Below are 12,405 nucleotides of genomic sequence, written 5' to 3'. Positions count from 1 at the left end.
ACTTAGATCTGTGGATGGAAAACAAAAAAAATTACCCCAGGACTGCCCTCTGTACTACAAATAGAAAGAGGCAGCTCCTAAGTGCTTTATTCCATGCATTAGCCCCCGCAAATTATCTATAGTATGATCACAGTTATTCTCATTAGGGGTGATTTTATAATTGTGGACTGTGATGTTTGCAGATGACATTGTGATATGTAGTGAGAGTAGGGACCAGGTTGAGGAGACCCTGGAGAGGTGGAGATATGCTTTAGAGAGGAGAGGAATGAAGGTCAGCAGGGCTAAAACAGAATATATGTGTTTAAATGAGAGGGAGGGTAGAGGAATGGTGAGGATGCAGGGAGTAGAGGTGGTAAAGGTGAATGAGTTTAAGTACTTGGGATCAACAGTTCAGAGTAATGGTGAGTGTGGAACAGAGGTGAAGAAGAGAGTACAGGCAGGGTGAAATGGGTCGAGAAGAGTGTCAGGAGTGATTTGTGACAGACGGGTACCAGTAAGAGTGAAAGGGAAGGTCTACAAGAGGGTAGTGAGACCAGCTATGTTGTATGGGTTGGAGACGGTGGCATTGACAAAAAGGCAGGAGTCAGAGCTGGATGTGGCAGAGTTAAAGATGTTAAGATTTGCACTGGGTGTGACTAGGATGGACAGGATTAGCAATCAGTATATTAGAGGGTCAGCTCAGGTTGGACAGTTTGGAGACAAAGCAAGAGAGGTGAGATTGCGTTGATTTGGACATGCGCTGAGGAGGGATGCTGGGTATATTGGGAAAAGGATACTAAGGATGGAGCTGCCAGGTAAGAGGAAAAGAGGAAGGCCTAAGATAAGGTTTATGGATATGGTGAGAGAGGACATGCAGGTGGTTGGTGTGAAAGAGCATGATGCAGAGGACAGGAAGAAATGGAAACAGATGATCTGCTGTGGCGACCCCTAACAGGAACAGCCGAAAGACGATGATGATGAGGGTGGGTAAGGCCAATCTGTAACCAAATGGGATAGGTTATTTCAAGAGCAAAAAGGGAAATTGGCTAGGCTTAAAATGACAAGCAAGGGCAGCTAGCCTAGTACTTACCTATGAACCTGTTATGTAATATCCAAACACTGCAAGAGGAAACAACCAGTAGGACAATAAAGACAGACACTTCCAATGTTTACAATGTCAAGAAGGACCTCCACGAATATAAAGAAACACCGTAAGATCCCTCATTCTTGAACCGTAAACCGGAAATAAATCAAGTTCTACAAACACAAGCTGGGATCAGTTAGAAAATAAACATCCAAACTGAGCATTTATTGCACTTTTATTCCAGAAAACAAAACCACAGTGCTAGGAAGGGGAGCACTGTGATTACTGAGATGACATTACTGCTCACAGCTACGCTTTTTTCAGCTTCTCTGTGCTGTTTTTGCCTGTTGATCATCAGTCCTTCCCCTGTTGAACTTCAGTCTGTGTCCCCATACTTAATATCCCCAACATGGAAGTAAGAGCCATCTGGAGAGGCCATTATCCAGATAGCAATGGAGGTAGTTTATATCCCCTTGCCAGCGTACCAGCAGTGAGGGCATTTTGTATAGGTTCATAGGTTGGTACTAGGCTATCAGCCCTAGGGCCTATACAAGCCTAGCCATAACAATTCCCTGGCTATTTCTTCCCACATTATTTACTTTCCTGGACCCCTGTCTAGCAGGGCGACTGACGTGATCCCTGGGGTGAATTTCCTTTCTCCCATCCAAACGTCAAGGTTCCTCTTGAAGAGGTCCAAAGAGGCACTCTGCTTGACATGTATGGGCAATCTATTCCAGAGTCTGGGGAGTCTCTGGGTCAGGAACCTATCCCTCCAGCATGTTTTGTTTATTGTGATGACAAGGTTTAGATCCCTGGAGCGTGTAGCTCTGAGGGATTGGGATTTCTTTAAGTGTAGCATGTCCAACAGCTCTGGGTTTGACATGGCCTTGTATGTTAAGCAGAGATCGCCTCTGAGTAGACGATATGCAACAGAGTATAGCTGGAGTTTTTTAAGGCGGTCAGCATAGGGCATCTGCTTTAGGCCTGTGATTCTTTTAGTGAGGTATTTCTGAGGCCTTTCCAGTTGTTGCAGATGTCTTGAGAGGTACATACCAAATGGGGCGTTGTATTCTATAATGGGTCTAATGAAGGATGAGTACAGTGGGACAATAACCTCCTTTTTTCTGGATGAAAAGCCCTTCGTGATGAGGTGCGCCACATAGAAGGATTACCTGACTGTTGTGGCGATGTGGTTATTGAAGGTGAGACCACTGTCCACCTGTGTCCCTAAGTCTCTTATCACACTTTCTGTGTTTAGTGTACTGCCACCTATGTGGTAATTCATGGATACATGTTTTTTTCCCAAAGGGGATAACAATACATTTCTTGGCATTGAGCTTGAGCCCATGGCTCTGGCACCAAGCATCTGTTTCTGTAAGGCCCTTTTGTAGAGTATCCACATCATTTGGGGATTCAATAATGGCTCTCAGTTTGCAGTCATCTGCAAACTTTGTTAGCCAGAGTCCCTTAGTGTTGACCTGTACTTCAGAGAAGTAGATGCCAAACAAGAGCGCCCCAGGACTGAACCCTGAGGTACTTCACTTGTCACTTGTCTGGAGCTGGATTTGGAGTCGGCTACTTTTACAGTGTGGGTTCTATCAGTAAGCCATTTAGCAACCCATTGGGTGACATAGGGATTAATACCCAACTTAGTAAGTTTATCTATGATTCCAGAGTGGGGGATGGTGTCAAAGGCCTTGGCAAGGTCTAGATAGGCTGTGTGGACCACCTTACCTTTGTCCATGGCTCTGGAGACTGATTCAAAGAAGTCAATCAGGTTCAGGAGATAAGATCGGCCCTTCACAAACCCAAACTGGGTGGGGTCCAGTGTTTGAAGGTTGCCAATGCCTTTGTTTATAAGTTCCATGATAATACGCTCCATGGCCTTGCAGATAAGGCTTGTCAGACTGATGGGACAGTAGTTTCTGGGATCCAAGGTGGATCCCCCCTTGTGGATTGGGATAACTGTAGCTCTGCACCACTCAGTGGGCATGAAACCTGAGGTGAGGCTATGATTAAACATGACACTTAGGTGAGGTGCCAGTTCATATTGTAGTTCATGTGGTACACAGCCCGGGATGTCATCTGGTCCCATGGATGCTGTATTCTTGGCTTTAGAGAGTGCGTTTTGTACCTGTGTGGCCATTATTACTGGAATTTGGCAATCTTCCGGTATTGAGATGGGCCATTTAGGGGGCGAGAGGGGGGTGAATTTGGCACTGAATCGATCTGCCAGGATATTGGCAATATCCTTTGGATCAGTATATTTATTGCCATTCTGTTTTAGCTCAGAGCAGATCTGAGCATTGCCATTTAGATTCTTGACATAGTTATAGAATGCTTTGTGGTTGTCTTTGGAATCTTTGGCAATTTTTTTTTATAACTAGCTTTGGAGGATTTTATGAGGCATCTCAGTTTCTTACTGAGGCTAGTAAGGGAGTTTTTTGCATCCTGGGATTTTCCTCTTTTCTGCAAAAGTTTCTTCCTTTTGTTGTAAAGTTTGTTTATGGCAGGGGACCACCAGATTGGCTTCCTTTTTTTGGATGAGAGCATTTTGGTTCTATTTGGGATGGCACGATTCATGCATGAGTGGATGTGCTCGTACAGTGCCTTAGTGTAGGATTCAGCAGTTGAACTTTCAGTTCCCGTCTGCATGGGTGTCATGAAGTTTGTCACTTCTGACTTGAGTAGCATGAAGTTGGCTTTGGAGAATTTTTTTTTGGTGGTTTCTTTAGGGGGGGGGGGGGGGGGGATGTGGATGTTAAGGGTGATTAGCTTATGGTCAGACCTGACTAACGAGGGGGTGACCATAGGTATGGAGCATTGATTTGCCATGTTGGTAATGACCAGGTCTAGGATATTGGAGCCCCTGGTGGGACTATGGATTAGTTGATCCAGGGCGTTGGAATTTATGAATTCCAAGAACCGTTGCAAAGGTGTTGGGACATGAGTAGTTTTCCCAGTTAATGGCAGGGTAGTTAAAATCACCCAGTATTAGGGTGTTTGGTTCTATCTTAATATTTTCCAGTATGTTTAAAAAGGTGTAGTGAGAATCTTGGGGTATGGTGGGGATCTGTAGCAAGCTACAATTTGGATTGCAGTCTTACCTAGTGTTAGTTGCACTTGGAGAATTTCAGACACATTGTGTTGGCCAACTAGCCTGGTGGTGTGAATATCCTTGGTGAATATTGACACTCCTCCACCTTTAGTGTTTTGGTCCTGGTTTGGTGGCCGAAAAGTGTGGTAAGAGTTGTAGCCTGGTATTGCAGGGGTGCTCTCTGGAGCCTTGAACCAGGTCTCAGTTACTGCACAGATATCGATGTTCTCCATTTTTAGGAGTGCCTCGAGAGAGTGCATTTTGAGGTTTAGACTTCTAGCATTGAGTAGCATTACCTACAGATTTTGCATGCTTGTACCTGTTACGGTGGTGGTTTCGTCCTTTGAAGTTTGCCTAAAAAAGGCACTATAGGGGTGGCAAGAGCCTTAGCCAGTAACCTGAATCCCAGGGGCGACAGGTGCAGACCATCTCTGGCAAAGCATCGTGGTCTGTCAATCATGTCATCCCAGGCAGACAGATACTGGATCTCCTTTGAATGACACCATAAGCTTAGCCAATTGTTGAAGTCAATCATTTTATCCTTATATTGTGGTATCATTCTGGGCGAAGGCAGGATGCTACTCAGGACTAGGGTCATACCTGCCTGGGCCACATGATCCGAGAGCTCTTCCATGTCTCTTTTCATGTAGTCCAGGGAGGTACGTCTCAAGTCATTCACTCCAACATGGACAATGATAGCTTTAAACACTGCCTTAGGTAGAGGACTTGACTGGGGTCAACAGAGGGGCCACAGTGCCTTCCATGTATGGCATCTTGCCACACAGGCTACCACCTTCTCAGGATGGGTGCACCCATCCTCCCCATACTGGTTCTACCTGGCTGCTGGGCTGATATTTGAACTTGGGTCCCCTGAGTTATAGTCAGGGTTTATAAACCCTCTTTGCCAACAGAGCTGGCATGTTTGCAGGGATCTACTTCTGTAGACTGAATTTACACTTACCCAAATTTCACTTTACCGAGTCTATAACACTGAACTGTCACAAAATCAAAACTGTACATTATCGAAAAATTTTATGGTTAATAAATACACTTTGCCAACATTGAACCAAGAAACACACTGCAGTATGTCAAACCCACCCAGGTGGGGGGCTGCACCCCCCACACACCCCCAACTAAATATACCAACTCCGGGATCGGACTACAGTGGGGAAAAGGGCAAATTTCCTCATGTTGGCCAAGTGTCACTGTTCCCTGTAAAAAAAAAAAAAAAAAAAAAAAATTGGTAATGTGCAGTTTTGGTTTTGTGAAAGTTCGGTGTTGTGTTGGTAAAGTCAAATTCAGGAAAGTGTAAGTTCGGTCTACAGAAGTAGACACTTTTACGGTTGACTGTATACCAGAGCAGTAGCAGATTGGCAAGTATTTCTCTGTCTTAACTCCTGCTCTTTCAGTTTGTCTTTTAAAATGTATGCAGACATATTAGGCTGCAGCACCAGTTGTTATCCTTTTGGTGCTCCATACATTCAGTCATCTATTTCTAGTCTTTTGGGGAACATGCACCTCAGAAAGGGTATAATTTCTAAGCCTTGTCTTGGGTCTGACTGGCCTTCAGGCACCAAGTTTCTCTCTTACCACTACAATGAATTGTTGGTCTCTTGCCTTTTATATTGAGACAGAGATGACATATTTTGTTTTCAAACGGTTTTGCTATAATTACATGTTGTATTCATATTACTCAATAGTATTTAATTTTTTGAGGGATTTCATTATTGCCATTTCTTTCATTAGGACTTCCAGCTGAAAGCAGCATCTGTGTATAACAAGGCAGCTAAGCACTTGGTGACAGAACATCAGTATAAAGAGATAAAACAACTGCTAAAGTGTGTCATGGAATCTGGAGAAGCCACCAAACAAGACTGTGATGACATAATTTTTCGCTGTACTGAAGTAGCAGACAAAGGTGCTTCTGAAGTAAGAACATACACCTTGATTTTTTAGTTTTAAACTGTTGACAAGAGAGTATTGAATAAATGAAGTAAGAAAGGCTATTTAAATTTGCATTTATTTATTTATGTATGTATTTATTGTGGTAAAGCTAATGATACAATTATGCTGATTTTTCACTCAAGTTTTTACTGTTCTGCTGTACCAGGCCTATTATTGTTCTGCTGTATTGTGTTTAGTTCTGTGAATGTCTTCCATCTAGGAGATTGTGATCATGTAGACACCTTTCTACTGCAGATTTTTTTTTTTTTAATATCCGAGTCATTGTTTTCTCTCAGTGTGATCAAAGGAATGTCCCATGAGGGGGAGGAGTACATTCTATCAAACACCAGAAATGGAATTCACTAGTCCTAGGAGCTTTTTGCTAGTCAGTAGTTTCTGTAGTTATTTTTCCCTCGCTTGCACTACAGCCAGCTACTAACATCTTCCCACCTGAGTGAGTTACTACAGGACAACATCCTCTATACCTTGTTATGTGGGATAGAAAAGAATACATTACATATCGCACCAAGTGTGGAAGGGGAAAAGTAACTTAAGTCTTTTTCTGATTTTGAGACAGAATCTGAGCAGCTTTTGGCATAGAACTACTTTCACCTTTTGAAGGGAGTTGCTTGACTTTGCATACAAAGCTGTCTTCTTTAGCATTGCTTTTTTTTTCTTGTGGTGGTGCTGCGGTAGCGTTGTCGCCTCACAGTAAAACGTCCTGTTCGATTCTCAGCTAAAGCATCTTCTGTGTGGAGACATGCGTGAATGGGCGTACCTTCGTTGAAGGTTGTGCGTCAGGCCTGGCAATTCGGTACGTAATCTGCTGCCAGTCATTAGCGGACCGGAGTTCCACTGTGGCGACCCCTAACCGGGAAAAGCCGAAAGATGCAACAAAATGGAAGGACTGCCCTTCCTGTTCTGTCTTGTTTATCACTCATAAATCAAAGGTCAGCTACCATGTATGTTTCGGAGTCTCAGATTAACTATGTTTATAGTCTTTTTTCCCTTGTTTATTATATTACATATTTAAATTCTATTTTCTCCAGAAATGTCATCACTGTATTGTAAATCCTGTGGTAGAGATAGGTCTTTCTAATGACATGGTGTGGTTCCGGTTTAAGGTATGATGCTCCTGTTTCAGAATACAAAGCTACTAACTTATTGGTGAAGAATATTGAAACTTTACCACCCATGTCAAAGTTATTCTTGGAGCTGGATAATAAAGTAACTTTGTGTACTTTGACAAATCAGTCCACCATGTGATTGAGATTACTGTTATTATTTCAGAGAAGTTTTATTGTTTGACATTACTGTATTGTCTTCATCCTGCTGGAATAGCAGAAATACCAAATAAGTATTTTGTTGCAGTGAGTGTCTCATTGAAGAATCAGTGAGGAAGTCACCATTAGGTCTGCTAGTATTTATTTACTTAATTTCCTTTTATTAATCAAATTAGTGGACTGGTTACAAAACCATTTTCAGCCATGACTTAGGCCAGCGAGCAGTTACATTAAGTTAAGCTTTAGTCAGACAGTAATGTAATATGCTAAATAGTTATGCAGCCAGCTACACCAATAATCAGTCAAAAATGTACATGATTTTAACAATGTTGAGAATCATTAAAAAATACACAGGACTGAAATATAACATGAGCTCGATAAAATTCCCTTTCCATCCCTCAGTTGTCCCTCACCTGCACTGACAAGGCAGGATCTTGTCTTGTCCCACTGACTAGAATTCACTGTCTACTCATAAGCTGCCTTCCCTTGACTCCTTCATATTACTTCTTCAAAAGTAAATGCATTTACATTGACTTTGACACTTACTTAATGCTTTTCTCTCCTCTCCTCTCCTCTCAATTAGTACTTGGCCCTACAGGATTGCATACCTCTCAACTGATGAGAATTTTGCAGAATATCGACTTTTTCCTCATATGTGTGTGTGTGGATTTCTGACAAATCACTTAGTACTGAAAACACTGAGTAGTGGCATAAATTTGAGCTTCAGACTTGATATGTTTCAGAAAATACGTGTTATTGTAAAACCTGGTATTCTAGCAATTTTCTAAGTTTATAAGAGCAGTATTTAGCATGCCCCCCCCCCCAGTTATTTTTGGATTTGTCCAGAATTCTTGCTCAAAGTTGTTTAGAGGTATGGGGAAAAATCAAAAGTTATGTACTTATTGTAACTATAGATCCATGTTGTTTCATTTTCATCCGGTTCAACATTTGGGCTGTTGGCTCCGGCTAGCACTTTCTTCCAGAGCTTTAGATCCGAGACCCTGACTCCTCTATTACCACTACAATTCCCTCCTCCTGTCTAAAATACCACAGACTGATTTTGCTATTTCTAAAAGAGAAAAATGGCTTGATAAGAATAAAAACTCCTGTGGTATAAAATAAATTATTAAATAGGCCATTCTTGGTAATGTGACCTAAAGCAGACAAGGTCTGTCTGGGGACCTGAGGTTTGCAGATGGCGATTTAGAAAGGGGAAGGAGGGAGGGATGTTGAACTGGACAAAATTGAGACAACACGGATCTATTGTCATGGTATGTGCATAACCTTTGTATCCATTTTTGTCTGATTCAGAGTTTTGAACAGATTCTCAAGCTGCCTACAATGACCTGGGTGGTATCAAAGGAGGACATTCCTCAGAATGGTAGTGCCACATGATACACAAGCTCTAGGTTGCACATCCAGTTTGTAATGAGTTATAAATGTATGAACCATTGACCAGGTTGCTACTGTATAAATGTCTGTAGGTACTCTTTTCATGAATGCTGTAGAGGTAACAATTGCTCTAGTGGAATGAGCTTTTGATTTTGAGTGTAGTGAGAAACCTCTAGTTTTACATACAGAAGAAATGCAGTCTGATAACCACTTTGAAAGGGTAACCTTTGACGTGATTGACTAATTTTGCTTTGGAGAAGGATACAAATAGTTGATATGATTTTCTAATATTTTTGGTACTGTGCAAGTAGAATCTAATCTGTGAATATCTTAACGTATGAAGCATATGTTCTCATTTGTTAGAGTAATTGGGGAAAAAAGACCGGGAAGTCAAAGGATTGATTCAAATTTACTTCAGATAAGACTTTTGGGAGAAAAGTAAGATTTTTTTCTCAATGATACGGTGAAAAATGAGTAAAGGTGGCTTGCATGACAACTCTTGTAATTCAGAAATTTGTTTAGCGGATGTAATGGCAATCAGGAAAATTGTTTTTCAAGAAAGATACTTAAAATCAACTGTTGCTGCTGGTTCAAAAGGTTTCTGAGTCAATGACTGAAGTAAAATTGTAGCATCCCCATGGAGGAACTGGGTCCTGAATTGATAAACGCAATTAAAATAAAAGTCCCTTAAAGGAAAGCTTTATATATTCTAAGTGAAGCAATGGAATAGTTATTATGGCCTATGTGAAAATTGAGCATCTGGTCTGCAATCCCACCAGTGGAATGTATGTCCTAGATCTGGTACTCAACAAATATAGCAGCACGTTGCAGCCCTGCCCCCATGTGTGATGTCTTCACTGGTAAGATCAGATCACAGGGCAGCCTCCCTGAAATTAAGGTAAAACTAGACTCCCCACCGGAACCCAAAAACTTTTCTAAGGCAAACTACCACCTATTATGTGATGGCATAGCTAGATATCAAGCTCTCCTAAATTCAGAAAACACAGAAGAATATGCAGGGGAGTACACAAAAGCCCTGTATGACCACATAAACAACTGCATAGAAATGGCAATACCGAACTGAAATAAGCCCAAGTCAAACTGTAAAAAAAATAGCCACCGTGGTGGAACCCCCTGGTCTTAATAGGCTGATTAACAAAAGAAATAGAACCATAGAATCAGAGGGAATGTGCACAGCAGAGCAAGAAGTCCATCATTTCTATAAACAAGCAAATCAAGGAACTAGTCAAGTCTCTAAAAGCAGACTTTGGGGTAGAAATAGCCTCCAAAGCTAAGGATAACCATAAGGCATTTTTCTGTTATGTCCGCAATCTTAAGGGCAACACCTAATGATGTGCGAAATGAGTTATAGATGGCATCTCCTATACTCAGCCAGAAGATGTAGCAAATCTGGTGGCCAAGAAATGCATCTCAAATTTCACTTCCCCTTTACCTCCCCCCCAGTTCTCCCCAAGAAATACCCTTCAGCACTTCTTCAATAATCACCAATGAAAAGGTAGCCACTGCGCTCTTTAAAGCTAAAAGCACAGCATCACTGTGGCCCAATGATATACCATGTTGCCTCTTAAATAGCTTAAATCAGGACGTATCAGGCCATACAGGATTAATGTTTAACCACAGTCTCCAGACCAGCTTTATTCCAATAGAGTGGATAACAGCTACAGTCATCCCTCTGTATAAGAGAGGACTGTCAACTGACGCGGGAAATTACAGACTTGTAAGTTTGACTAGTCTTATCTCTAAGGCCATGGAAAGAATAACCATGGACCTGATAAATAATGACATAGGAAATCTTCATACACTAGACCTGACCCAATTTGACTTCGTCAAGGGCAATCTGGTGTACTTCTCTGAGAAAGTCAGTAAGGCCAGGTATGAGGGCAAAACAGTACATTCTACCTCCCTTGACCTGGCCAAGATATTTGATACAATTTCCACACTGGTATTATAAATAAACTCACAAAACTGGGCATAAACCCCTACTTCACAAGATGGATAGCCAGTCAGCTCAAGGACAGGGCATGTAGTTAAAGTAGGTGATTCCAGTTCCAACAAGAGGCTAGTTACTACTAGTGGTGTGCCTCAGGGCTCAGTGTTGAGACCATTCATATTGGGAATATACTTAACATATGTCAAGGTCAATGTTGAAGGCCTCTGGATGACAAAGTTTGCAGATGACTGCAAGCTGGGGACAATCATTGAATGTAGATATCCTTCAGGAGGGTCTAAATTAGATAAATGATTGGTGTCAGAACCACGGCCTGAAACTAAAAATGAAGAAATGCATTATCATACTCTTTGGGAAATCAAATATCCCTACTAACTACAACATTAATAACACAACCCTAAGAGTAGACTCAGAGGTGAGGGATCTGGGAACACAGGTCAAAAGTAGCCTGAATGTGGACTGTCAAGTGTCCACAGTGATGAGGAAGCCTTTCTATGTGACACAACTTATAAGTAAAGATATGGCATCCAGATCCAAGGAGATTATAGTCCCACTGTATACAGCCCTCATTAGAGCAATAATCAAGTATAGTGCACCATTTGTAATGTTCTTGACTAGGCACTTACAACAACTGGAGTGACCTCAGAGGTTCCTCACTAAGACAATACAGGGTGTTAACAACATGCCCTATGCAGATAGACTGAAGGCCATATCCCTTTACTCTGTCTCCTTTCGACTGTTAAGGGGTGACCTATGCATGACCTACAAGGCAATCACAAATCCAGCCTTGATGCAGCTGCAACACATCTGTAAGACAAACTGTATGAGGGTCACGCATTCTAGGGGTTTAATAAATGTAGTCAGTGAATCAAACAGAACATGCTGGAGAGAAAGAGATGTCTGTCAGACATTCCCCTTTTGAATAAGCTTTCTATTGATGTTAAGCAGAGTCCTACCCTGGCCCTCTTCAAGACCAGTCTGGATCGAGGGAAGGGAATCGTAAATTCACATGTGGGGTGGTGCTTATGTCTATTGTGGGCAGTGGTAGTCTCAAAAATATGAAAAATGCTCAAAGCATAGACATAAACCCATGCCATCCTCCTACCCTTAGGGGCCATATACTGGTAAAATCATGTTATATAGGCTAGGCTTGTAACGGCTCTTGAGCCATTAGCATAGTAGTCTAATTTGAAACCTTTAACAGAGAGCTATAGTAGCTTCTTGCGAGAGTTTACAAGTTGTCATTTATACTTCAAAAATGAAAACGTCTTCAAGATAAGCTAAGAGATGGTATACATCTACATTAACAGGTTTTTACTAAACTGAGCTCTTTGCTACAGTTCTAATACACACACACACACACACACACACACACACACACACACATGTAGCTGCTTAATGTAGGGACTTATTGGCAGGCACCTCTCCTTCTTAACAGCTGGCACCCTTCCTATAGCTGTACTTAGGTGACATTACAAATTGTGGATGTTTTTGTTGAGGGGAGTCTATTTGGCTATAAGGCAACTGATCTGATAAAAGTAAAATGTCAAAGATCTCTCATGAATTTTAACATTTGACAGCATTAACCTTTCATAGCAAGTACCCATCTTCAAATAAAGCAGTAATGCCTCACAGTTAGACGTTGCCCGTTCGATTC

At 41.7% G+C, this 12,405-nt stretch overlaps 1 protein-coding gene across 2 annotated transcripts in view; it reads left to right on the top strand.

The window, feature by feature from the left end:
- The window catches only part of ZFYVE26 (zinc finger FYVE-type containing 26), a 3,506,023-nt gene that overhangs the window by 3,233,331 nt on the left and 260,287 nt on the right, over positions 1-12,405 (top strand). For both annotated transcript variants that reach the window (XM_044074068.1, XM_044074069.1), the window contains one exon: positions 5,907-6,089. In XM_044074068.1, the coding sequence (XP_043930003.1) occupies positions 5,907-6,089 (183 nt within the window). The remainder of the gene's footprint in view (positions 1-5,906; positions 6,090-12,405) is intronic.

The sequence above is a fragment of the Protopterus annectens genome, chromosome 6.part0 (assembly GCF_019279795.1).
Source record: "Protopterus annectens isolate FY-2018-M chromosome 6.part0, PAN1.0, whole genome shotgun sequence".
NCBI classification, from domain to species: Eukaryota; Metazoa; Chordata; order Ceratodontiformes; family Protopteridae; genus Protopterus; species Protopterus annectens.
This window is presented reverse-complemented; position numbering and strand designations above follow the sequence as displayed.